The sequence below is a fragment of the Prenolepis imparis genome, unplaced genomic scaffold (assembly GCF_030444845.1).
Source record: "Prenolepis imparis isolate NDT839.2.m4 unplaced genomic scaffold, iyPreImpa1.0 SCAF_4, whole genome shotgun sequence".
NCBI lineage: Eukaryota > Metazoa > Arthropoda > Insecta > Hymenoptera > Formicidae > Prenolepis > Prenolepis imparis.
In genome coordinates this window covers 18,208,003-18,231,330 of record NW_028141162.1, presented here as the reverse complement: position 1 = coordinate 18,231,330, position 23,328 = coordinate 18,208,003, and the positions used below count along the sequence as shown (strand labels likewise).

The window sequence follows — 23,328 nt, the reverse complement described above, 5'->3', positions numbered from 1 at the left end:
AACTGATTTCACGAATAACAATCTGTTATTATTTATTATTATAATGTGTTTGTGCATAATATGAGTATAATCTTAAACTATGATAAACACACTACGAGGCGTAAGATTTTTGCGACGCCATTTATTACATGATAATGCTGCTGCTAATTCTTTTTTTTTTTCTTTTTTTGATATTGAAGTCTATGTTTCTTACACTATGAATTATACACAGGTTTATCATGTAGCACATATAATCGTGTATAATTATATAATTATATGATATCTATAATTATATAATTATTGACAGAGATGTTTTTATAATATCTTTATATATATATATATATATATATATATATATATATATATAAATTGCAATCTAGACGTAGATTTATAAGTTGTGATGATAAACAATTGTAATTCACAATCCAACCAGAAGATTGTGATAGCGCGAATATATTTGAGAATCTTCAAATTAGACACAGTTTCAGAAAGATGAATAAATTGAGATCATTTCACAGATAAAAAAAACGATAAAATTAGCGATTTCATAGATATTACTTTTTCAAGTATTGCAATACAAGAATAAATTGTGAAACAATTATACATCGTACGTAAAATACGAGTCTTATTATATACACAGAGGTCATATAATCACGTCATGGAGAGACTTGGTATTCATTTGGAAGTATCGCTAAAAATTATATAATAATAGATATTATGTTCACTGATTTTCTTGTCAGACAAGATTTGATTTGTTTTTATCTCGACTTTAAAATCTATAAACGAATAAATTAACAAAATCGTACATATGTACGCAACATTTTTTTCGTTCGCAGATACTTGCTCTCGGACAATGGAATCAGAACAATATAATTCCGAAGACCTAGAATTATTAAATTTTATCTCTCTATATATACCAACAGGCATATCCATTTGTGAAACATTGTAAACTATTATAATATTATAGCGGCTTAGACGCTTTTTATGCATCGCGGAGAGAATAACTATTATTGATCTATTTTAATATATCTTTAAGATATTTTTTTGCATCTTCTTTCTTTATTGGCTAAGAAATATCTCGGACAATGTTGAATTTTTGTGCATGCTAGTTAAATTAATCCGGTGGTAGAAAGCTGAATAGTCGAAACTGTTCTCTAATGCGCGGCCTTACATCGCCTCCCTGTGAAAAGAAAAAAAAATTCATAAAAATTGATGCAATATTAAGGCTCCTAACTCCTCGTAGACATGTTGGATTGTGACGTCAGAGGCGAGAAAATGCACGCTGAAAATTCTTGCGTGCCATTTTTAAATAAAAAGATATTTCGATGAAACAACACTACAAATCTCTTTGGCACACTTATAAAATTAAAAGATAATTTTCGGACAATTTTACAAGTGTGCCAAAGAATTTTGTAGTATTGTTTTATTGAAATATCTTTTTATTTAAAAATGGCACGCAAGAATTTTTAGCATGTGCTTTCTCGCCTAATGTCACGATTCCGACATGGTCGACGAGGAGCCAGGAGCCTTAAAATACATCGAAGGTGTGTTAAAGCCATCTGAAATAGTGTTTCATCGAAATATGTTTTCATTTAAAAATAGCATCTAAGAATTTTCAGGGTGTGCTTTCTCGCCTCTAACGTCACGATCTAACACCACGGCGAGGACCCAGGAGCCTTAAGAGTCGAGAAAGTGTGCAAAAACTTACCCAGTTTACTAGATTTTCCAAAAATGGTAATAACTTCATTAACTCGTTATCCAAACGATCGGCAAACCAACTTTCTATAGGTATGCCATTTTCCAGCTGTAACACACAAACTGTTTTCAAATGCACATTCTATGAAAGAGTGCACTTTGTTACATAACATTGAAAACAAATTACGATACTTTACCTGATATCCAAACGCTTGCGGACTGTTGTCGATAATTACGGTCTTGGATAGATCCCTACCTAAGATGGATAGATCTTTTATATAGTTTCCGTTTACGCAGACGCAGTGTTCCCTGAACAGACGATACTTGATCAACTTTCGCGTTGGATCCAGCAGATTCATCAGCTTGTTGGCGTATACCCGCTTGCTCGCCGTGAACAGAATCACCTCGTAGAGCGATGAGACGTGTTCGAGAAACTCACGAAAATACGGTCGCGTTCTCACGAATACCGTATACGTTACATCCTGAAAGACTACTGGAAAACGAAATGCCGCGTCGGATAGTTCTTGCAAGCTGCAATGGACCAATGTCTCGTCCTGCAAGAGGGGAAAAAAAAGAGGATACTTGCGGCTCTTTACCATCATAAATGCATATACAGGGTGTTTTATTTTAATTTCCCCAGATAAATATCTCTGAAATTAAGCTGCAGCTGCTTAGTTTGCAAATTACATCTTTTTTTAAAAACAACTATGTGCTTTCTTTACACCAATTGATGCCTTTCATTATTTTGTGCATAAAAGTATTAAGGTAAAATCATCGGAAAATGAATATTTTACGAGATATTCCACAGTTTATGTAAGATTATGTTAAATTAAAGACTAAAGTATAAAATATCTCGTAAATTATTCACTTTTTGGCCATCTTACCCTTATAACTTTTTATAGTAAATATAAAATTGCGACGAATCAATTTATATAAAAAAATTGAGATAGTTCCATTTAAAAAAACATAAATGATCTTCAAATGACCTTGAAAATCGCCCTTTAAGAAAAAGTCAATAACGTCAACTTCTTTCCCCCTCGAAATCCTACAACTTCTGTTTAAATCTTTTTTTTTTCGCATTTCGCTTCATTTCAGATGTTTGTCTGGGGAAATTAGAACGAAACATACAGAGTGTCCCATTTTAACTTTGAGATTTCTCGAAAACCAAGACTTCCATTGAAAATTATTTCATACAAAAGTTATAGAGTTTCGAGGGAGACTCGATGCGAAAGTTAAAATAAAACACTCTAGAAGTAAAATCTCACATTCGAGCCTTACCAAGTCTAGTACCAGGCTAAATTCTGGACTGCTTCGCGTTTTGAGGGGTAGGGCCGGGCATCTTGCTCTCATTGCCGGCGTGAGCGGCGGCAAGTGCTTGATGAAGACATAAGGATCGAACGGCTCCCAATCCTCTTGAACTTGAGTAACCATGTTCTCTACATCGCAAGACTCTACTATCTCTTCGCTACCCACCTCCATGTATTCAACCTCGTGATAACGACTGTCGACGTCCTCGGAATCATATTTGTCACTAAGATTGCCGTTCGTATCGGATGGATGATGAGGATTTATATTGTACATACTTGCTGGTATACCACTGTATTTTGTACTGGAATATCCAGCAGTTGTTTCATGTTTTGTTGGGTCTGTTTCAATAGCATATTGATCTTTTGAGAGATCACTGCGGTTTTCATTGTTATCGATAAGCGAGCACTTTCCTCCGTTTGGAAAGTACTTGTCAGATGTGTTGTACGTGGTGGTACGGACGTTATATATCGAAGTCGAATGCATCAAACTGTAATATTCTGTGGACGTTTCAGTATGTGCGTATAAAGAGGAGTAGTGTAATGACGACGGTAGCGTAGTATCTGCGAAAAACATAAAAATATTAATATATATATGTATATATACACATATATTAATTTGGCATTACTTTAACTATGTATAAGCTATCGAGGGATACCGTTGTTCTTGCTTCCTTCATCATCTAGCAAACATGTGAGATCTGTAGACGATCCTAGGGATACCGGAGGCATTAGACAGGTCAACGAAGATACACTGGATATGGAAGATTTCAAGTCATGTACCGGCGGTATCATTGGACTACGAGAGTCCGTATTTGTTACTGACGAGCAAAGATGTAAAGTGGATCCGCCATTCCAATTTTCCTTAGATTCTTCCGAGACTTTAGACGGCGATGCGGTTTTAGCAGACTACAAAATACGTATTATATATTAATTTCACAGATATAACAGTTGATTTTTACATCGTGGAGTAATGATGATCGCAACAACTTACAATGACTGCATCTATTGGTGGAGCACGATGCAAAGGAGTTGACGTAACCATCGACCGTTTTATGCATTTTCTTCTACGAGGTCCTCTCTCTCGTCTAATAGGTGTGGATTTGGCAAAATGTAAGACATTTTCTTTACAAGCCTACAAAGAGATCAGAGTAATCTTTTTTTTAATATCTTCTCCGCATTTACTTAATTAGCAATTGCCAATTATTTGTAAATCTTTCGTTTCAATAAGATATTAAGTATAAATGATCATATTTATATAATGAATGCCCAATGATTCAATATGACAAATGTTTAGAAAAAAAACTCACTTCTTTTAGAAAACTGGATGATCTACGTCGCCACTGATTCAATCTGCTGCATCTATTCGATGTTATCACACGACTGCTATTTCCAATATGCGGTACTTTGCGCGCTGTACCAACTTGTGTTCGATGACTGGTTGCCTTTGATGCCGCTACACCGCTTAAACTTAAACGGCCGCGCAATCTTCTACTAATTCGTTCACTTCTTAGCCACATTTCAATAGCGTTGTTAAGTATCCTGAAATTATAGAGTTAATTTTGTTTGTATATTAATATTTTCACGCATTTAATCTTTAATAATTTTTTAAATTATATAAAATAATACATCTTTCAAAATACTGGTATAAATAAAAATAGAAATATATATTAACAAACTGTTTAGGCTCAATAATATCACTAATTTATGATACAAAAATATTCTTTATTATTTGAAGTAAATTTTTACACTGTTTAAATCAAAATTATATAATTATATAAAATAATAATTCAGAACAACGTAATGAGTATAGAGGAAAAATCGAAAAAGTCGGAGCAAGTGTCATGAAAAACACAAAAAAATATATAAAATATTTAAAAAAAAAAAAAAAAACCAACTTTAAATCGGAGCAACACTTGATCACGAAACCGAAATTTGAAACAGAATTTTTCTGAGAACTATATCGACGTCTCTCTCTCTCGCGCCGGGCAAGATTGCGCGGGAAAGAAGTTCGATCGTTTCGTAAAAAGGGGCGTTCCGAAGAAACGCGTCTGTATAAGTGAGCGTCAGCGCGCTCGCGCGCGCGTACAACTACACGCGCGCTGATTGGTCGCTGATACACACATATACACAAACACACAGAGCGAGTCGTATATCGATTTACATGCGGCGCAATGTCCGTGCGTTCTACGGCGATTTCGCTGGGAAGGAGAAAATTCTCACGCCGGTCGGCGCCCGCGGATGACAGATGACAGGTGACGTTTGACAGATCGGCGAGCCTTTACCTTTCGCGCGAGACGGAGAACCTCTTCGAACGCGCTGCGACGTTGCGATGCTCGAGGAGAGGAGGAGAAGGAGGAGGAGGAGGAGGAGGTGGACGCCTGAAAATTCGCGCGAAAATCGGCCGCCGGCCGAGAGAGAGACGGGCCGGCCCGGGGGCGTCCGATGACGTCACACCCCAGCGGATGCTTACCATGTTCCGCGGAGAGTCGGCGACGGCCGACGCGCACTCACGCCGCCACGAAAACGGACGTAGCCCTGACACACGGGCCGCGCACGGGATCACACGCGTCTCATTCGAATCCGGACGCCGTACGCTCGCGTACGCTTATCGTCCCTCCGAAAACTATAACAAACATGGCGGCGGCGGCGGCGTCACTTACGCCGCGGCGCACTCGCGCGGCGGCCTCGGGCAGAAGCGGTGTTGCGCGCGCGACGAGCGACAACCCGCGAAACGTCAAACGCTCTCTGTCAGGGAGAGAAGAGAGAAGCGCGGAGGATCCGCGCGCGGGTTTGTTTTTTTTTTTTTTTTTTTTTAATTTAATCCCCTCTGTGAACGACGGGCGGAAAATTCGCTTCCTCGCGGGATATGTTCGATTGTTGCTTCGACATTCGGGGTTTCCAGTTTATGGCCGGTATTCATAGTCGGTTCTTATATTTAAGACTGTCTTAAGTACAATCTTAAGATGTGATTAACCAATCACAGAACCGTATTTGCATCTTAAGACATTACTTAAGACGGTCTTGAAATAAGAACGGACTATGAATACCGGCCTATAAGCCGATTTATGCGCGCGCGCGCGCGCACTATCTGCAGTTTCCGCCTGGATTACGAATTTGGACTTCACGATCGTTTCAAATTTCCCGCTCGCAGTGTTGTGCTTAGATGATTTTAAGATTAGCTAGATAAAGATGAGAAAATATGTAATTTCAGCTTAGATAAGATGAAGATGATTTTGTTTTAAATATATCTAGATAAAAAATAAAATTATATGGCGATTTATCTCTAGATAACTTCCAGATAATATTATTTTTAAGACCGCTTATGTAAACACACACACACAGTTATAAAAAGAATGTAAATTATAAAAGGAATAGAAAAATATATATATTTTTATTTGTAAGTTTTTGTCGGTTTTACTGCTTAAGTTCTACTACTTATTTAGCAATAAATTTTTATGTGCTATAGACTCTAACCAAATTATCTGAACATTATAATATTCTAGATAATTTAATAAAGGTAACACTTTTTTTCATCTAAGATGCAGATATATAGAATATAGGATAATACATCTTTTTATTATCTATATAAAGATAAGATGACAAATTTTATCTAGATGATTATATATATAATTTTATTTAGATAACAACAAACTGCCTGCTCGGTTTTATTAGTATAAAAGGGGATTCACGCAGCAAAAATTAAATTTATAAATTTAATTCTTAAATTTAATTAAATTTAATTAGAAATTATATGAATTTAATTATGCTTTAATAATTGTATATAGAGGAAATATATAGAGGAAATTATACATATACATAAAGGAAAGATATTGAGATAATACTTATTTAAATTTTTGTGATACAAAAAGTATTTTTATTAAATTTTTGAAGAGACTTTATGATTATAAATATGACATTCCTTTATATATATATGTATAGACATATTTTGTTGCAAATCGTATCAAATATGGACTTTTTTAAATTTTTAATTCACAATATGAAACAATGATATAATTTGTGTTTAGCGTATATTTTGTTTTAACGAAGAACCATATATATATATATATATATATATATAGTTTCAAATGAATAAACAAATTTTGTCATTTGATAGTTTTACTGCAATTTTAATATTTACCTTAGAGGGGATACGATTTAGCATACTTTCTCTTATATAATACTAATATATTATTATAATATTATACTACTATATTTTTATTATATACATATATAATATTATTAGCGTTTTCGAATAAAACAGGTTTGATCGACTCGAGATCGATCAATAACGTGATCGACCAATCACAGCTATTTATTCTTCAGAGGAATGGCTGTGATTGGTCAATGACATTAATCGCTCTCGGTTCGATCAAACCTGTTTTATTCGAAAACGCTATATGTATATTATTTATTATTATATTATATAAATTATAAATTAAAATAAATATTATTTTATTTTTAATTATATTATATATAAATATATAAATAATATTATTTTAGACATATCACTAAATAAATCCCTAGGTAGATTCCTAAAAGATTTCTAGATCCATCTTTTCGGTGAGAAGGCGACGCGATAGCCAATCAGATTTCTGCCGCGCGTCAAAGTTGGATTCGATCCAACTTTTATTGGCTAACGCCTCGCCTTCTCACCGCACGTAACGCGTCAACGCGTCCTGTGTGCAGTAGCCCAATGGCGGCGTCTGCTACATCCGCGTTATTGCGCATGCGCAATATTTGTTTTATCTATCAGTCTATCAGCATTCAGCATTTCGAGAACGGTCATTTCTCAGAAACACGTTTTCCGTTTCCCGCCAAATAAGCCATCATTTGTATCATCGGAGGTAATCGAAGGCGTCACGACAACATCGTACTTGGCATACTTGCATAGTGGAAACTGTTTATATCATATCAACGACAAAATGTACGTCAAAGTGAGGACGATGGACGGGAAGAAGGAGGCAATTATAACGATCTCCAAGCTCACTAGTGTGGAAGATTTTAAGGTATGCCATACTGCTGATTATATTTCCATGTAGAAACAATTTTGCCCTTGATCGTTTCATCGCACCGTATGTTACATTTTACGTATGAATGAATGGCTTTATAGAGTCTATTCATCGAATATATATGAAAGATTTTTTCGTGTTAATTATAAATATTTTTTTTTTATAATCGTATCTTAATGATGAGTTCATAATCATCAAATAAATTTATATTTTTCATATGGATATAAATATTTTATTTATTTATTTAATTACTTATTTAATATATTTAATTATTTATTTAATTTATTTAAATTAATTTTATCAAGCATATTTAACACCGCGTGGAGTATAAAAAGTATATAATCTTTGATTTTTCTCAGGGTGAGATTGAAAAGGACCTGCAAGTTGAGACAGATATGCAGAGATTATTTTTTCGTGGCAAGCAATTAGAAAATGGCTACAAGCTGTATGATTATAATATTAATTTGAATGACGTCATACAGCTTATAATAAAGATAACTGTTGATGATACGCAGAACATAGCTATCTCTAGTGATGATAACGGTGTAAAAGGAGAGAAAGAGATGAATGAAAACAAAGAAGAAGGATTGGTAGAAGCAGAGAGCTTATATTACAAAGTTGGAGATGCGATAGACTGCCTTGATCAAGTACACGGTGCCTGGTTTGAAGCTGTTATACAAAAAATTTTCCAGAAGGGAGAGGAAATAATTTATAGTGTTATGTGGGAGTTCGACAAAGCTTTCCCTTTCAATGTACCTGAAACGTGTATACGACCACGTGCTAGATGTCTTTTACCATTTGACGAATTATCTGTAGGTCAAAAGATAATGATAAATTATAATGTGGATGAGCCTAAAGAGGTTGGACTGTGGTATGACTTTACAATAGCCAAAGTAGAGAAGAAAAGAAGATTGAAAGAATTGGCTGGAACGTTGCATATTGGCCTGTATTACACATTTTGCATTCTATATATTTTTTTCATATATTTTTATATATTTTTGCATTCTATGTATATTTTTATATTATATTATTTATTAAGAATTATGATTGAGCTTCATTACATCATTCGTTTCTCTTTTTATTAGCGATAATCAGCTTGAGATTCAGAAGGTTAATGCCAAAGAAGAAGTGTATGGCATCGAAACACGCAAATTATTGGTAGAGAGAACCGCAGAAGATGAAAAATTCATGATCAGTAACGGCAATCGCAGACGTATCGCCGCTAATTGCACGACGTGTATGGACAATCCACGTAAGAAGTGTCGAGAGTGCGGTTGCAGAATATGCGCTGGCAAACAAGACGAACATAAGCTTTTACTTTGCGACGAATGCAACGACGCGTATCATTTGGGATGTCTGAACCCACCGCTCGCGACAATTCCAGATGAAGATTATTGGTATTGTCCTGAATGTAAGAACGATGAAAACGAAATCGTTAAGGTATGTCTAAAGAAACTTAAGTTATTCCTATGTGAAATTTTATCTTAGTAAAATCAGTTGGTTTTCTCACATGTTGTAGCTTTTTACTTGATGAACAAAAGATATAATAGCTAAATAAAGCTAAATAATGGGCAGTTATTGATTTACAGCCACTCAAACGATACTCGTAGAGAGTTTTTTGTGTTTGACTGTATTATATCTGTGTCTGTGAAGTTGGCACATTCTACGAATTTAAAAAAAATAGTAAGGGTTCTAATAGCACTTTTCATAGTTCTACAGTTCCTGATAAAAATTAAAAAGAGTTCCGCATTCCTTATATTAAAAAATCGAAATTGAAAAAATGTGCTAATTTCGCGAATCTAGCACGACACTTCCCCTCTAAAGTACTAAAACGCGTTGAATAATATCATTTTTGGGAAGAGTTCCCGATAGTTCTGCACAAGTTCCATATATATGCAATTTCAGATTGATATTCATCAATTAACAATTTTTAATCGATTTTTAATATCCACGTCTAGCACAACACTTAGTGAAAATATGTCGTGCTGATGATTTTCCGTAGTTTTAAAGGTAGTTTTCTACTATTTTTTTAAATAATTTTTTACAATTACGACACGTGTTGGATGTAATTGTCAAAAATGATTTAAAAAATAATAAACAGTCGGAACTCTATGAAAAAATGTTTCTAAAGCATAGAACTCTTATAGAACTATAGAAAACTACCATTAAAACTACGGAAAATCATCAGCACGACACATTTTCACTAAATGTCGTGCTGGACGTAATTGTAAAAAAATATTTAAAAAATAGTAAACAATCGGAACTCTATAAAAAAATGTTTTTAAAGTATAGAACTCTTATAGAACTGTAGAAAATTATCGTTAAAACTGCGGAAAATCATCAGCACGACATATTTTCACTAAGTGTCGTGCTGGACGTGGACATTAAAAATCGATTAAAAATTATTAATTGATGAATATCGATCTGAAATTGCATATATATGCTGAACTTGTGCAGAACTATCGGGAACTCTTCCCAAAAATGATATTCAACGCGTTTTAGTACTTTGAGGGGAGGTGTCGTGCTAGATTCGCAAAGTTAGCACATTTTTTCAATTTCGATTTTTTAATATAAGGAATGCGGAACTCTTTTTAATTTTTATCAGGAACTGTAAAACTATGAAAAGTGCTATTAGAACTCTTACTATTTTTTTTAAATTCGTAAAATGTGCCAACTTCACAGACACATTATATCTTGCGTTTAAAAAACCAGTTGATTTTACCAAAATCGAATTTCATATTGAATTAGTAGGTTCTTTATCAATGATATATCTTTATCATTTTCATTATTACTATTATCTATCTATCTATCTAGGCGGGAGATAAACTGAAAAAGTCAAAGAAAAAACCCACTGCTGAAAACAAGAAGCTGAGAAAGGATTGGGGAAAAGGAATGGCTTGTGCTGGTAGAACAAAGATATGCACTCTCGTCCCTTCGCATCACCGTGGTCCTATCCCAGGCGTAGAGGTTGGCACGTGCTGGATATTTAGACTGCAGGTGAATAAAAGTCTCGAATCCTTTTCCAGTTTGTCGATAAGTTTATCGGTCGAATGATAATAGAAGAAAAATATTGCACAGGCCGCGGAAGCAGGTGTCCACAGACCACACGTAGCCGGCATTCATGGACGAGAAGGGGACTGTGCGTACTCTATCGTTTTATCGGGCGGTTACGAGGACGACATCGACAACGGAGATGAATTTCTATATACCGGTTCCGGTGGCAGAGATTTATCAGGTTACCCGTCAATTGATGAACATACGACGAGAACATTGCTTGCAATTCAATCGCAAAATCTTTCTACAATATACATTTTGTTGACACAGGTAACAAAAGAACCGCTGGGCAGAGTAGCGATCAGAGATTGGTCATGTTTAATAAGGCGTTGGCACAAAATTGTAACGCCAAGTTAAACGTAAAAGAAGGCGCGACGGCCACGAATTGGAAAGGAGGGATACCGGTCCGAGTAGTACGCAATTTTAAATTAAGGAAATATAGTAAATATGCACCACAGCAAGGTAACAGGTACATTGAACGTTTTGAATCCTGAATAATAAATATATACAGAGTAACCAATTTTAATCGACCACCCCCAAAAACTTTTTATTTTTGATTGTACAACAAAGTGTACAAATTTTCAAACAAAAGTTGTTTGAAACATAAATGACCTTCAAATGACTTTGAAAAGCGTCCTTCAGAAAAAAGTCAGTAGCATTATCTTCTGTCCTTTAAATCAAACAACTTTTATTTGAAACATTTTGTACAATAAAAAATAAAAAAGTTTTGGGGGGTAGTCGATTAAAATTGGACACCCTATATAGTATATAGTTTTTTAACAAAAAAAAAATATATATATATTTGCCGTAGATACGATGGCATATACAAAGTAGTAAAGTATTATCCAGACACAGGTAAGAGTGGCTTTCGTGTTTGGAAATTCGTATTGAGGAGAGATGATCCTTCTCCTGCGCCTTGGACTAAAGAAGGCAAGGCGAGAATCGCTGCGCTCAATTTAAAGCCGATATATCCCGACGGATATCTCGAAGCGATGGAGAAAAAAACTGCCAAGAAACGACCCGCTGAAGTTCGCGATAAAGACGATACTATGGTCCTGAAGAGGAATAAGAGCCCGCCTAAGAAAAAACTTAAAGGGGAGACGTACGATCTAGAGGATAAATTGAAGAATTTAATAGAAAATGACAAATTAAATGCTAAATTGTGGACTGAATGCACCGCAGCATTGCCTGATGGAAAAGCCGCCTTCCTGCAATATATATCAGAAAGGTAAAATATATTTTTTGTGGAAAATATAATTTTTCTTTACAATTTTTCTTAAGACTCCTGGGTCCTCGTCACGGCCATGTTAGATCGTGACGTCAGAGGCGAGAAAGCACACGCTAAAACGATGAAACACTATTTCAAATGGCTTTAGCACACTTTTAAAATACCTCGAAAACTATTTTTTTTCTTATAATCAATCAACAACCGTAAAATGATCGTGATATCAGACTTTGTCATGCGGAATGACTGTGCATGCGCAAAGTCCAGACGGACTGGGCCTCATATTACAGCTATTGATTGATTATAAAGGGAAAAGGATAGTTTTCGAGGTATTTTAAGAGTGTGCTAAAGCCATCTGAAGTGCCGTTTCATCGAAATACCTTATTTTTATTTCAAAATAGCATCTAAGAATTTTTAGCGTGTTTTCTCGTTTCTGACGTCACAATTCCAACATGGTCGGCAGGAGCCTTAATAATCAAGTCGACTCTTGACACAATCCAATTTTATATTTTGCAGATTCACATGCGCCTGTTGCCTCGAAATAGTTTATAACCCGGTAACGACTCCCTGTATACACAATATCTGCTTAAGGTGTTTAAAACGAAGCTTTTCCTCCGAGGTATATTTCTGTCCTTCGTGTCGATATGATCTAGGTAAAACTTTTAACATGGAGATAAATCAGTCATTGGGATCCGCGTTATTATTAACTTTTCCTGGTTACGAGGGCGGAAGATAGAGAATTTTGTAATACAATAATATGTGAGCTGCCGAGTCGTTTATCTGATTTCAAGACAAATTACGTAAATTGTAGAATTCTGTAATAATTCGCTTTGTTTTCGAATCGCCAGTTCAAACGTAGAAATTTCATTTTAAATAAAATTCCTTTATATTGAATATACATATTATCGTATATAGTAAAACTATGACATAGCTTTTTGACATAAATTAATAAAACATCAATCAATGGAAACAAAATTAATCTTTTTGAAATAGAGACTTCAAATAGAATCATTATTCAGCATATCAGCAGAATAAATATTTTATAGAAAAAAATAAGTTTATATATACCTGTCTGTTTATATTACACATTTTTATTACATACAAATCACACATGCAGGGAAAATTGAAGTGCCTTATTCTAATGTATTCTAAAAATTAAACCTGATGTGATACCGTTGTTTAAGTATATGTTAATAATATGTATACATATAATATAGACATTTTGATTGACTGATCTATTAAGCCTTGTGTCCACGATATTAGAAATCGCTCGTGGACACAAGGTTTTATAGCATATTTAATGATCAGTATTCTAGAACAAGGGAAGACATTGCATTTTCTAATAAGAAACTTTTCATACATTCTATGTACTGGCTAGATTATTACATTCAAATCATTGTGGACTGTTATTTATTATAGAATTATAGAATAATGTAGAATAATCTTAGAAAAAAGGAAATGATTTACACAGTAATGAATTTCCTGCATTGAATTTATATAATCTTACGTTTCTTGGATACTTGTATCAAGCGATGGTACTGCTTCTCCAATCCATTTCAGGTAATCGCCATTTCCATTTTGTATCTGCATTATAAACATTTATAAAGTTGTAATATACACATTTTATACATTTAATTTGTGGTATTGTGTTTAATATTTTCCTGGATATTAAAAATAACACGCTTGCAATCTCTTTACGATAAAATATTTAAAATAAAATACACAATTTAACTTACAGGCAGGGAAATCACTTCGCAAATTGTATACGGATGATTATCTCTGTAGAAAAATCAAAATTAAAATTTAATATTTATATATAATTGTAATGTAAAGTACATCATCAATTGATTAACTTACTTTACATATTTTGTTAGAGCATCTATTTTCTCTGTCCTGGTTTTTATCATCTGTAATTTAAATAAGTAATTAGTACTAGTATATTTTCATCTTATTTATTATTTTGTCATCTATGTTTCTTTAGAGGGGATATAGGAATTTATTAAAAATGAAATCTTGAATTAAGATTTAATTTCTTGGTATCGTATCAAGAAAAATGAGTGCTCTGTGCACAATAAAAATGAAATTTGAATATATATCTTACATTGGGTGCCTTAACAAAGTCTTAGTTGTTATTTATATAAAGCTTAATGAATTTCTTACCAATAAAAGTTCAGGATCCTCTTGTATCTTTCCTTCCCATTCGTATCTGGAAGCAATATTTTTTGTGTTTAATTAGAGTATATTTTTTTTTAAATATCCAGGAAATTTTTGCTAAAAATATATCCCTTGCATAAAAACATATATAAGGGCGAAAACTTACATGGAAAGAAGTTGCGGGATGATGTTGACGCAGGCGGCGAGTTTATTTTCGACCAGGCCACTGTAAAAAAAAAAAAGAATAAATGTTTTAGAAGACTCATAGAGGCAAATCAATTTATGAAATATTAATCCATTTTACCGTGCTAATTTTTTCGCCACTGTATCATTCGGTACGGTGACGTATGCTACGGAATATAATCCGGCGAGACTCGAGGACGACATATTCCGGTAAACCTGCTGGGCACAAATACTCCTCGCGATGCAGAAAAGCATCAATACCCCTGCAAGAGAGGATCGTATTACGAATAGCATTTGCAAGGGGTTCCTTGCCGGTTAAATTTAAGGATATTGGAGCAACAAGAAACGATGAGAATCTCTTGACCCCCGGCTGATCAATGATATTGACAACAAAGCTGAATGGGAAGAATAAGTATAGCAAGAATATATATCACGGATAGATTAAATATAACTCGAAAAATTAACGAACGCAATTTTGCAAGTTTTCGAAATTTAGATTTTAGGTATAAAAAATATTTTGTAATCGACCTGTATTTTTCTCGAAAATTTACGTAGTTTTTATTCGGAAACAGTCGGTAAAGTCAGAGTCCTGCAAACATCTCGAACGTCAAAAGTTTATCTTATTATCTTATTATCTTTTTATTATCTTCTAATTATCTTCTTATTATCTTATTATCTTTTTATTATCTTCTAATTATCTTCTTATTATCTTATTATCTTCTTATTATCTTACTATTATCTTTTTATTATCTTATTATTATCTTCTTATTATCTTATTATCTTATTATTATCTTCTTATTATCTTATTATCTTATTATTATCTTCTAGGGACTCTAGTCAAAATCGTAACAAACGCCCTCTGTAATGAATTTCTTTCTTTTCGGAACTAAAAACTTTAGGGAATATTAATTATGACTAGAAGACATTTTACGTCTTTCAAAAAATGACTTTTTTTTATATAATCAGAAAGATACATTCTTTATACATCTTTTAGCCTTGCCGAAAAGATGACTTTAAAAAAGTACATCTTTTCGTCATCTTTTAGTTTTATTTGCTGTCTGGGATGTATTTGCACACATTTTTTTTCCATGATAAATTTTATCCAATTCATAAATGAAAATAATAATACTTGTAGTAATATTTTTCCACGTTTCGCGATAACAATTATTCCAAGCAGGAGAGAAGACGGGACGTATAAAGAGACCTTTTTTATACCCGTTATATGTCACACAGATCACAGATGCGCGCGCGCTAGTGAGAGAGAAGTAAAGAATAAAGTGCAAAGGGGCAACATACATACACACACACACACCATATGCAGTGTACCGCTAGATATACACACATAACACCATTCATTGCGGTGGCATAGGTAACCTTGAAAAGGCCACCCTCGAAGCGCGACTACACACTTCGGTCCCGTGAATCCGCCGGAGAGTTTGCTGTCAGTCACCAGCTTCTGTTCCTCGAAGAAGAAGAAGAAGAAGAAGAAGAAGAAGAATTGAAGCAAAATCCCAAATAATATCATCTTCAATAATACATACAGAGAGAGAAAGCAAATATAGAATCAAAAGAATGTATCGTTGATCATCGGATCGTCCTCACATCGTCTTCATCGCCAGCGAAATGTCACCCTGAGGGTGACACTCTCGGCGGGAGGTGCTGTTGACGTCGGCGGGTCTTATTTAGGTTATATGTAACTGCGTGTGGCTCTCTCTCTCCTTCGAAAAGAGGATGATGCCGTCGAGGAGGAATTGAACGGCGAATTAGCCGTTTTAGGCATCGTTAGGGATTCTAATTATTGTTTACGAGGTGCTCGAGCAGCGAGATGGTGCAACGTCCGGTCGCGCCTAGGCGCAACGTCAGGATACTGCTGATCGGCGAACACGGCGTCGGCAAGACCTCCTTGATCCTGTCCCTGGTGAGCGAGGAATACGCGGAGGAAGTGCCTAGCAAGGCCGAGGAGATCACGATACCGGCCGACGTCACCCCGGAACAGGTGCCGACCCATATAGTCGACTATTCAGGTATTGTACGCAATACTTTACTTATATGCGTTCCCCTCCTTGTCAAATATATTATTATTATTGTACTCTTTCTTCTATTTTCCTCTTTTCTTCCTTTTCTTCATCTTTTTCTTTATCTTTATTTCTTCTTTATCTTCTTTGTCTACTTTTCCTTTACCTTCTTTAGCTTCTTTTTTCTTCTTTATTCTTTTCTTCTTTTTTATCTTCTTTATCTTCTTCTTTATCTTCATTTTCTTCTTTACCTTCTTTGTCTTCTTTTCCTTTATCTTTTTTATCTTTTTCTTTTTTATCTTTTTTGTCTTCTTATAATTATTATTATAATATTCTTATTATTATTACACTCTTATTATATTTACAGCAGTAGAGCAGACAGATGATCAACTGGCGGAGGAGATTCAGAAAGCGCATGTGATCTGCGTGGTTTACTCAGTGGAGGATGAGGATACTCTGGATAGAGCTGCCAGCTATTGGTTACCGTTGATCAGAAGGTGCTCACCTGACAATCGATGTCCGATTGTACTCGTTGGGAATAAGATCGACCTCGTAGATTATTCTACCATAGAGGTTTGTAAAAGAGAAATACTTAAATACAGCATATACATTTTTATATCTTATTATGTCAGTAATTTTTATTTTTCATTGAAATTCTAGGCTGTATATCCCATTATGAAGGAGTTTACAGAGATTGAGAGTTGCATAGAGGTAAGGCATAAATACAGTTTGACCTATGAACGAAGGAAATCAGAGATATGAAGAAATATATTTTATCTGTTTATAGTGTTCGGCGAAAACACTTCAGAATGTTTCGGAAACGTTTTATTACGCGCAAAAGGCAGTTTTACATCCTACCACACCTTTGTACAATTACGACGCACAGGAGGTAAGATATATATACACCTAGTTCCTCTTTAATTTAATCTTTCTGACTAAACTCGATTGAAACAATCAATATTTCCTATTCCAGCTCACCGAGGAATGCAAAACTGCCCTAAAGCGAATTTTTAAAGTAAGTATATATTTATTTATATTATTTATGAAAATATTGTTTAGAAAAAAATATAATGAAAGAAAATATTTCATTTCTTATGTTAAAAAAAAATTAAATACATATTTGTGGAGATAAAAATATATATATATTTTTATCTCCACAAATATGTATTTAATTTTTTTTTAACATAAGAAATGAAATATTTTCTTTCATTATATTTTTTTCTAAACAATATTTTCATAAATAATATAAATAAATATAATTAAAGTAAAATTATAATAAGGTTCAGAAATAATTGCATAGGGATAATTGCAAAGGATTAAAAAGAAAAAAATATGTGTATATAATATAGACACTGATCATGTCTTTTTTTTATTTTTATAAATCACTATATTATTATTTCTTTTTCTAACAGATATGCGATGTAGATAACGATGGACTTTTAAACGATATGGAATTGAACGCGTTTCAACAATGGTGCTTCAACACACCGTTACAACCGCAAGTGCTGGAGGATGTGAAAGCTGTGCTATCAAAAAATATTTGCGACGGTATATGTAACGGATGTGTCACGATGAAAGGTATTCAGCCAGTTCAATGTTTAACTTATATACTAAAGCTAATTAATATAATCTATATTTAATAAATCTATAAAAATAATATAAATTTATTAATATTTATATAGTATATTAATTATTTAATTAAATATATATATATTTAAATATTTATAATATATCAATATATTTATATAAATATAAATTATAATAAATATATTATAAAAAATTAATATAATCTCTTATTATATGCAGGTTTTATGTATTTACAATGTTTATTCATACAACGTGGAAGGAACGAAACAACTTGGGCCGTGTTACGAAAGTTTGGATACGATAATGAGCTGCAAATGTCAAAAGATTATATTCACCCTCTGTATGTATAAAGAACTAGAGTCAATTTCACTTCACCGATGTGTCTTCAATATTAATAACCGAGTAACTTTGTCCTAGATTAAAAGTCCCGCTTGGCTGTACCACCGAATTATCGCACAAGGGACAGGAGTTTTTGACGTTACTGTTTATGCAACACGATCGCGATCGCGATGGAGCTCTCTCGCCCTTGGAAATGGAATCATTGTTCTCGCGATGCCTCGCCCCGCCATGGGGCGACGAATACAAGTACACTGTGCCCACGAACGAAAAGGTTTGCATATACTCTCGCCTTTATTATACCTAGAAGAAGATACCTAGAAGAAGAATACTTGTAAAACGTCAAATGACGAAAAGAAAAGCCGGTATATCTGTTTCTAAGAACCGGAAAGCTATATATTATTAAATAAATGCGATATATTTGAACGTAATTTAATTACGTAATAATACATATAGGGATGGATCACGTTCCAAGGCTACATGTGTCAATGGGCGCTGCTGACGCTGACAAACGTGCGCAAAACCTTGGAATATATGGCGTATTTGGGTTACAATATGTACCATAATGAGCCACAAACGAGCTCGATAATCATAACTCGTGAAAAGAAAGTGGATCTAGCGAAGAAGCAATCCAGCAGAAACGTCTACACCTGCCACGTGATAGGTCCGAAGAGCAGCGGAAAGACTACTTTATGCAGGACTTTTATCGATCCTAAACTCGAGGTAAATTATCATTCGTATTATTTCATAGTTGTTCAGAGTGTCTGCTCCCTTGAAAAATCCGGGAATTCTCAGGGAACTCTTTCAAAAACTGTGCCTTTAATAATTTTACTCTTATTTAACTCTTAAGAAATACATATGTCCAACATACCTTTGCAATATTTAAGTTTTTATTAAAATTTTATGTAATTTTTTTATTGACGATCTCTTTTTATTCAAGATCTTATGTAAGTTTCATGTAAGTTTTATATAAGTTTCAGAAAATTGTTTAATTTTTTAAATAATTTAAATAAATTAGTACTTCTTAGGACATTTATACTAAATTATTATATATTTTTTGTTTTATATTTTTATTTTATATTTTTACATATATCTTTTACGTTAGATATAGTGATATATTGCTCTTTGTTAGTCCATATTAATTTTACAATTAATAAATCAATATTAAATGCTAGAAAAACATACAAATTTTCTTATTTTAAATGAAGGAATTTTAAACGAAAATAGGAAAATCAAGGAATTTTCAAGGAGAATTTCTTTACAAGATTGAGTAGACACCCTGTCGTTGTAGCTGGATGCGTGTGTTATAATATTTTCCTTCTTCTAGAAATTGAACGATGAGACGGTACCGTCAAACGCCCACGTCACCGTGAACACCTTACACGTGTACGGGCAGGAGAAGACGGTGGTGCTGAAGGATATAAACGTGCTGAACGTACAGGACGCCTTAGCACCGGCGGAGATACAGTGCGACGCGGCTGCTCTGGTTTACGACGCCAGTAATCCGAAATCGTTCGAGTACATAGCGCGTATTTACATCGTCAGTATTCTATACTTTCTCGTATTTAAGGCTCCTGGGTCCTCGCCACGGCCATGTTAGATTGTGACGTCAGAGGCGAGAAAGCACACGCTGAAAATTCTTAGTTGCCATTTTTAAATGCAAAGGGAAAAGAATAGTTTTCGAGATATTTTAAGAGTGTGCTAAAGCCATCTGAAGTGCTGTTTCATCGAAATATCTTTTTATTTCCAAATGGCATCTAAGAATTTTTAGCGTGTGTTTTCTCGCCTCTGACGTCACAATTCCAACATGGTCGGTGAGGAGCTAGGAGCCTTAATACAAGGATTTCATATTAGACCGATTATATAGACGATCTTTATATACGTAATACGTATGCTTTCGCAGAAGTACTTCGCCGATAGCAAAATTCCTATTCTGATAGTAGCGAATAAAAGTGACCTTTCCGAGGTGAAACAGGGATATCTGCTGCAACCGACCGCATTTTGCAGCAAGTACAAACTGATGCCGCCGCAGCCGTACAGTATTTCACGCACGGTACGACGTGAGATCTTCGTCAAATTAGCTACAATGGCAGCTTTCCCGTAAGTTGAACTCTCTCTGTCGTAGACAGAGTACTTAAGAATGAACCCAAGCAAACTGACGTCATTAAACATCAAAATGACGTCATTATACGTCATTTTGATGTTTAATGACGTAATTCGACGTCAAAATGACGTACGTTTGCTAAGCTGGGAAATTAAGATAGATCTCGGTGGCTTCTTCGATTTAGAAAGAATAGATGATTTTTTTTCTTTTATAGCCACATTTGAAATTTATATCGATCAAAACTCTTAAAGCTTTTTCGCTTGGTTTTTTTTTTTTTTTTTTCTTTTACATATATATTTTTCACCCTAAAGTTATGTTCAGGTAACAGTGACTTGCTGTTTTTCTTACATCGCACCTTTTCCAGAGTACCTCCCCCTCTTTTTTTTCTTGTACTTTAATTTTTAAGGAAAGATAATGACGTTTATAATGTAACAAAATAAAAAAAGAAGATGAAGACAATTCGGTATTAACAAAAAGATATTTCGTGTTTAGCCGCTTTCAAGGAGCATGGGTATTATTTTACAGAGACAGGTTGGTCCGAATTTCAATTTCACACTGTGTAAAGAATAATAGAAGCTTGAGCAAATCGTGAAAAACTGCATTCGATCATCATCGTTATCGTCACATTCCTGTCAATGCATGCGTCATTTCATGTTCAAGAGAGAGTTAACTCCATCTTTTGTCATAATTAAATGTAATAAACTGTAAACGGGCGATTTGCTCACATTTATTAGAAAATCTCTTGTCATCGCACGGGATGAAAACTATACGTAACAACATATTGGCTCTTTTCAGCCATTTGAGGCGTATGGTCCACATGTTGCTTGTCGAAACCTCACCCTCTCAGTGGTGGAGTTCTTTCACAAGGTTTTATTTCGTATTACTGCTTGTCTGTATATTTCTTCCCTCGCGATCCATAAATTGTCATCTCGAGTCGTAGTCGCTTTTGATAAACCGACCGCTTTTTTCATTCAAGCATGAGCATGCGATGTCAAGGTCGATCTCTCTGCAAAAATTTTTCGTCAATTTACAAAAGTTTAATTTATTTATACGCTTTAGAAACTCTAACAGAAGAGAGCTTTTTCTTTTTTCGATCCGATGTTGCTTATCGCATATGGTAAAACTTCATTGTCAGGGCATAATCTGTAAAATTCCATCAATCATCAGAGTGTCTACTCTTTGAAAAAACGGAGATTTTTTTATCCTAAAAAATCCAGGAATTCTTGTTTAGGAATTTTTTTTCAAAAATTGTGTCTGGTTATTTTACTCTTTTATTTTTTAGTACTTAAAAAACTAATGTCTAATATATCTGCACTATTTAAGTTTTTATCAAAATCTCATATGATTTTTTATCGACGATCTCTTTTTAGTATCAAGTCTTATGTTTTATAAAAAATTGTTTTTTTTAATAATATTTAAATAAATTAGTATTTCTTAAGATGTTTATAATAAATTATTTTTTAATTAATTTTTTTATTAATTTTTAGATTTTTTATTTATATTTTTGCATATATCTTTTTAGCATTTTGATATAGTGATCCTAGGTAGCAAACGTATGTCATTTTGATACCGAATGACATCATTAGACGTCATTTTGACATTTAATGACATCAGTTTGCTACTTGGGATGATATACCTATTGTATTTTGTTATTCAAATTAATTTTACGATTAATAAATCAATATTAAATGCTAGAAAAACTGCATTCTTGATAACTTACTTTCGAATTTTCTTATTTTAAATTTATGTGAAATTTTAAACGAAAAATTTCCTGGAAGAATTTTTTTACAAGATTTGAGCAGACATTTTGATCACTTTTGTGTATATACTTGTATCATTGTATCGTTGAATAATTGAAGATGTAGACATTGTAGTTTTATCATATTATTGAAGTATTTGAGTATTTTTTTCGATTTTACGATTCGAATCCTGGCTCTAAACTTCTTGTACTTGGACGTTTCAGACACATAAATCAGTTCGGCCTAATGCAAGGGGATTCCCTGGTATGGTGGAAAGCAGGCCTCGGAATCGCGGTCGCCACAGTCGCTGGTTACGTAATGATGCGAGTATTGAACACGGAGAAGAGATAGTCTACCATATTCGTGCTATTCGTGCGTGTTTAACTGCCTCCTATTGTCGAATAAAGAAAGAGAAATCCGTTATTATAGATAATAATCGCGTTATATATATACATAGGCTGAATGGTACATATATATATATATATATTCATAAATCACACACTAATTTTCGAAATATACAAAGCTAAGTATTAAAGAAGAGAGAGAGAGAGAAAGAATCGATAAAAAAATGCAAATACTTTTGCGTAACGAGGTGCGCTTATATTTTACTCTGGTCAGAATACCCAAGTTTTTATTTGCTATTTTTTCTCTTCCGATATGTATCATCTTGTAAGAAGCATTTTCACCTTATAATATAAATTATTGTTTAATGTATTGTAATATATAAAGAAAGAGAAATGCGATCTGTGTACTTGATGTGTCAATCTTTATTATTGCTTTGCTAGCGCGTTTTTAATCTTCAAAAGAAAAAAAAACTCGTACATTAGATTTTCATAATTTTCTTAATAATTTAATTTCCAAACTATAAGTTTTTTAAATCACGCTTAATCATTACATGCATTTTCATATATGTATAGGTCAGGGAAAATTAAGAGAGATAT

General features: G+C 33.9%; 4 protein-coding genes across 11 annotated transcripts; 2 read left to right on the top strand and 2 right to left on the bottom strand.

The window, feature by feature from the left end:
• Positions 1-147: 147 nt before the first annotated feature.
• LOC145935060 (uncharacterized) lies at positions 148-5,648 on the bottom strand. Of its 4 annotated transcripts, none has more exons than XM_083036084.1 (8): positions 5,452-5,648; positions 4,289-4,520; positions 3,973-4,113; positions 3,638-3,887; positions 2,953-3,542; positions 1,872-2,228; positions 1,688-1,783; positions 148-1,159 (listed from the first exon to the last, which is right to left on the bottom strand). In XM_083036084.1, the coding sequence occupies exons 2-8, from the start codon at positions 4,496-4,498 to the stop codon at positions 1,094-1,096; spliced, it is 1,710 nt and encodes a 569-aa protein (XP_082892210.1). In that variant the 5' UTR covers positions 4,499-4,520; positions 5,452-5,648; the 3' UTR covers positions 148-1,093. The 4 variants fall into 4 exon arrangements, with proteins under 4 accessions (XP_082892210.1, XP_082892211.1, XP_082892209.1 ...); XM_083036085.1 differs by lacking the exon at positions 5,452-5,648 and adding an exon at positions 5,264-5,396; XM_083036083.1 differs by lacking the exon at positions 5,452-5,648 and adding an exon at positions 5,143-5,279.
• A 2,083-nt stretch (positions 5,649-7,731) lies between these two features.
• Positions 7,732-13,904, top strand: Uhrf1 (ubiquitin-like with PHD and ring finger domains 1). The gene is made up of 8 exons (XM_083036522.1): positions 7,732-7,987; positions 8,350-8,936; positions 9,076-9,430; positions 10,805-10,987; positions 11,069-11,225; positions 11,315-11,513; positions 11,856-12,272; positions 12,786-13,904. Exons 1-8 carry the CDS (start codon positions 7,904-7,906, stop codon positions 13,003-13,005), a joined length of 2,202 nt encoding a protein of 733 aa, XP_082892648.1. The 5' UTR covers positions 7,732-7,903; the 3' UTR covers positions 13,006-13,904.
• Positions 13,335-15,208, bottom strand: Cuta (cutA divalent cation tolerance homolog). Of its 2 annotated transcripts, XM_083036536.1 has the most exons (7): positions 15,135-15,208; positions 14,728-14,869; positions 14,590-14,649; positions 14,430-14,475; positions 14,127-14,176; positions 14,006-14,048; positions 13,335-13,853 (listed from the first exon to the last, which is right to left on the bottom strand). In XM_083036536.1, the coding sequence occupies exons 2-7, from the start codon at positions 14,859-14,861 to the stop codon at positions 13,773-13,775; spliced, it is 414 nt and encodes a 137-aa protein (XP_082892662.1). In that variant the 5' UTR covers positions 14,862-14,869; positions 15,135-15,208; the 3' UTR covers positions 13,335-13,772. The 2 variants fall into 2 exon arrangements, with proteins under 2 accessions (XP_082892662.1, XP_082892660.1); XM_083036534.1 differs by lacking the exon at positions 15,135-15,208 and having other exon boundaries at positions 14,728-15,048.
• A 571-nt stretch (positions 15,209-15,779) lies between these two features.
• On the top strand, positions 15,780-23,138 carry Miro (mitochondrial Rho GTPase). 4 transcript variants are annotated; one of them, XM_083036524.1, is made up of 14 exons: positions 15,780-16,630; positions 16,992-17,194; positions 17,282-17,332; positions 17,409-17,510; positions 17,595-17,636; positions 18,034-18,199; positions 18,428-18,548; positions 18,626-18,818; positions 19,001-19,267; positions 19,872-20,084; positions 20,448-20,644; positions 21,141-21,179; positions 21,444-21,515; positions 22,612-23,138. In XM_083036524.1, exons 1-14 carry the CDS (start codon positions 16,432-16,434, stop codon positions 22,736-22,738), a joined length of 1,992 nt encoding a protein of 663 aa, XP_082892650.1. In that variant the 5' UTR covers positions 15,780-16,431; the 3' UTR covers positions 22,739-23,138. The 4 variants fall into 4 exon arrangements, with proteins under 4 accessions (XP_082892650.1, XP_082892649.1, XP_082892651.1 ...); XM_083036523.1 differs by having other exon boundaries at positions 15,784-16,630; positions 16,989-17,194; XM_083036525.1 differs by lacking the exon at positions 21,444-21,515 and having other exon boundaries at positions 15,795-16,630; positions 16,989-17,194.
• Positions 23,139-23,328: the final 190 nt, after the last annotated feature.

Coding starts and splice junctions, on each gene's coding strand:
- LOC145935060 (XM_083036083.1), bottom strand. Junction 3,543..3,637: donor TGAAGGAAGCAAGAACAACG/GTATCCCTCGAT, acceptor TGTTTTTCGCAG/ATACTACGCTACCGTCGTCA. Junction 1,784..1,871: donor CGCAAGCGTTTGGATATCAG/GTAAAGTATCGT, acceptor TGTGTGTTACAG/CTGGAAAATGGCATACCTAT.
- Uhrf1 (XM_083036522.1), top strand. CDS start 7,904: ATGTACGTCAAAGTGAGGACGATGGACGGGAAGAAGGAGGCAATTATA. Junction 7,988..8,349: donor CTAGTGTGGAAGATTTTAAG/GTATGCCATACT, acceptor GATTTTTCTCAG/GGTGAGATTGAAAAGGACCT. Junction 10,988..11,068: donor GCTGGATATTTAGACTGCAG/GTGAATAAAAGT, acceptor AATATTGCACAG/GCCGCGGAAGCAGGTGTCCA.
- Miro (XM_083036523.1), top strand. CDS start 16,432: ATGGTGCAACGTCCGGTCGCGCCTAGGCGCAACGTCAGGATACTGCTG. Junction 17,195..17,281: donor TAGATTATTCTACCATAGAG/GTTTGTAAAAGA, acceptor TTGAAATTCTAG/GCTGTATATCCCATTATGAA. Junction 17,637..18,033: donor CCCTAAAGCGAATTTTTAAA/GTAAGTATATAT, acceptor TTTTTCTAACAG/ATATGCGATGTAGATAACGA.
- Cuta (XM_083036534.1), bottom strand. CDS start 14,900: ATGCTATTCGTAATACGATCCTCTCTTGCAGGGGTATTGATGCTTTTC. Junction 14,650..14,727: donor GTGGCGAAAAAATTAGCACG/GTAAAATGGATT, acceptor TTTTTTTTACAG/TGGCCTGGTCGAAAATAAAC. Junction 14,177..14,429: donor AGGATCCTGAACTTTTATTG/GTAAGAAATTCA, acceptor TTTAAATTACAG/ATGATAAAAACCAGGACAGA.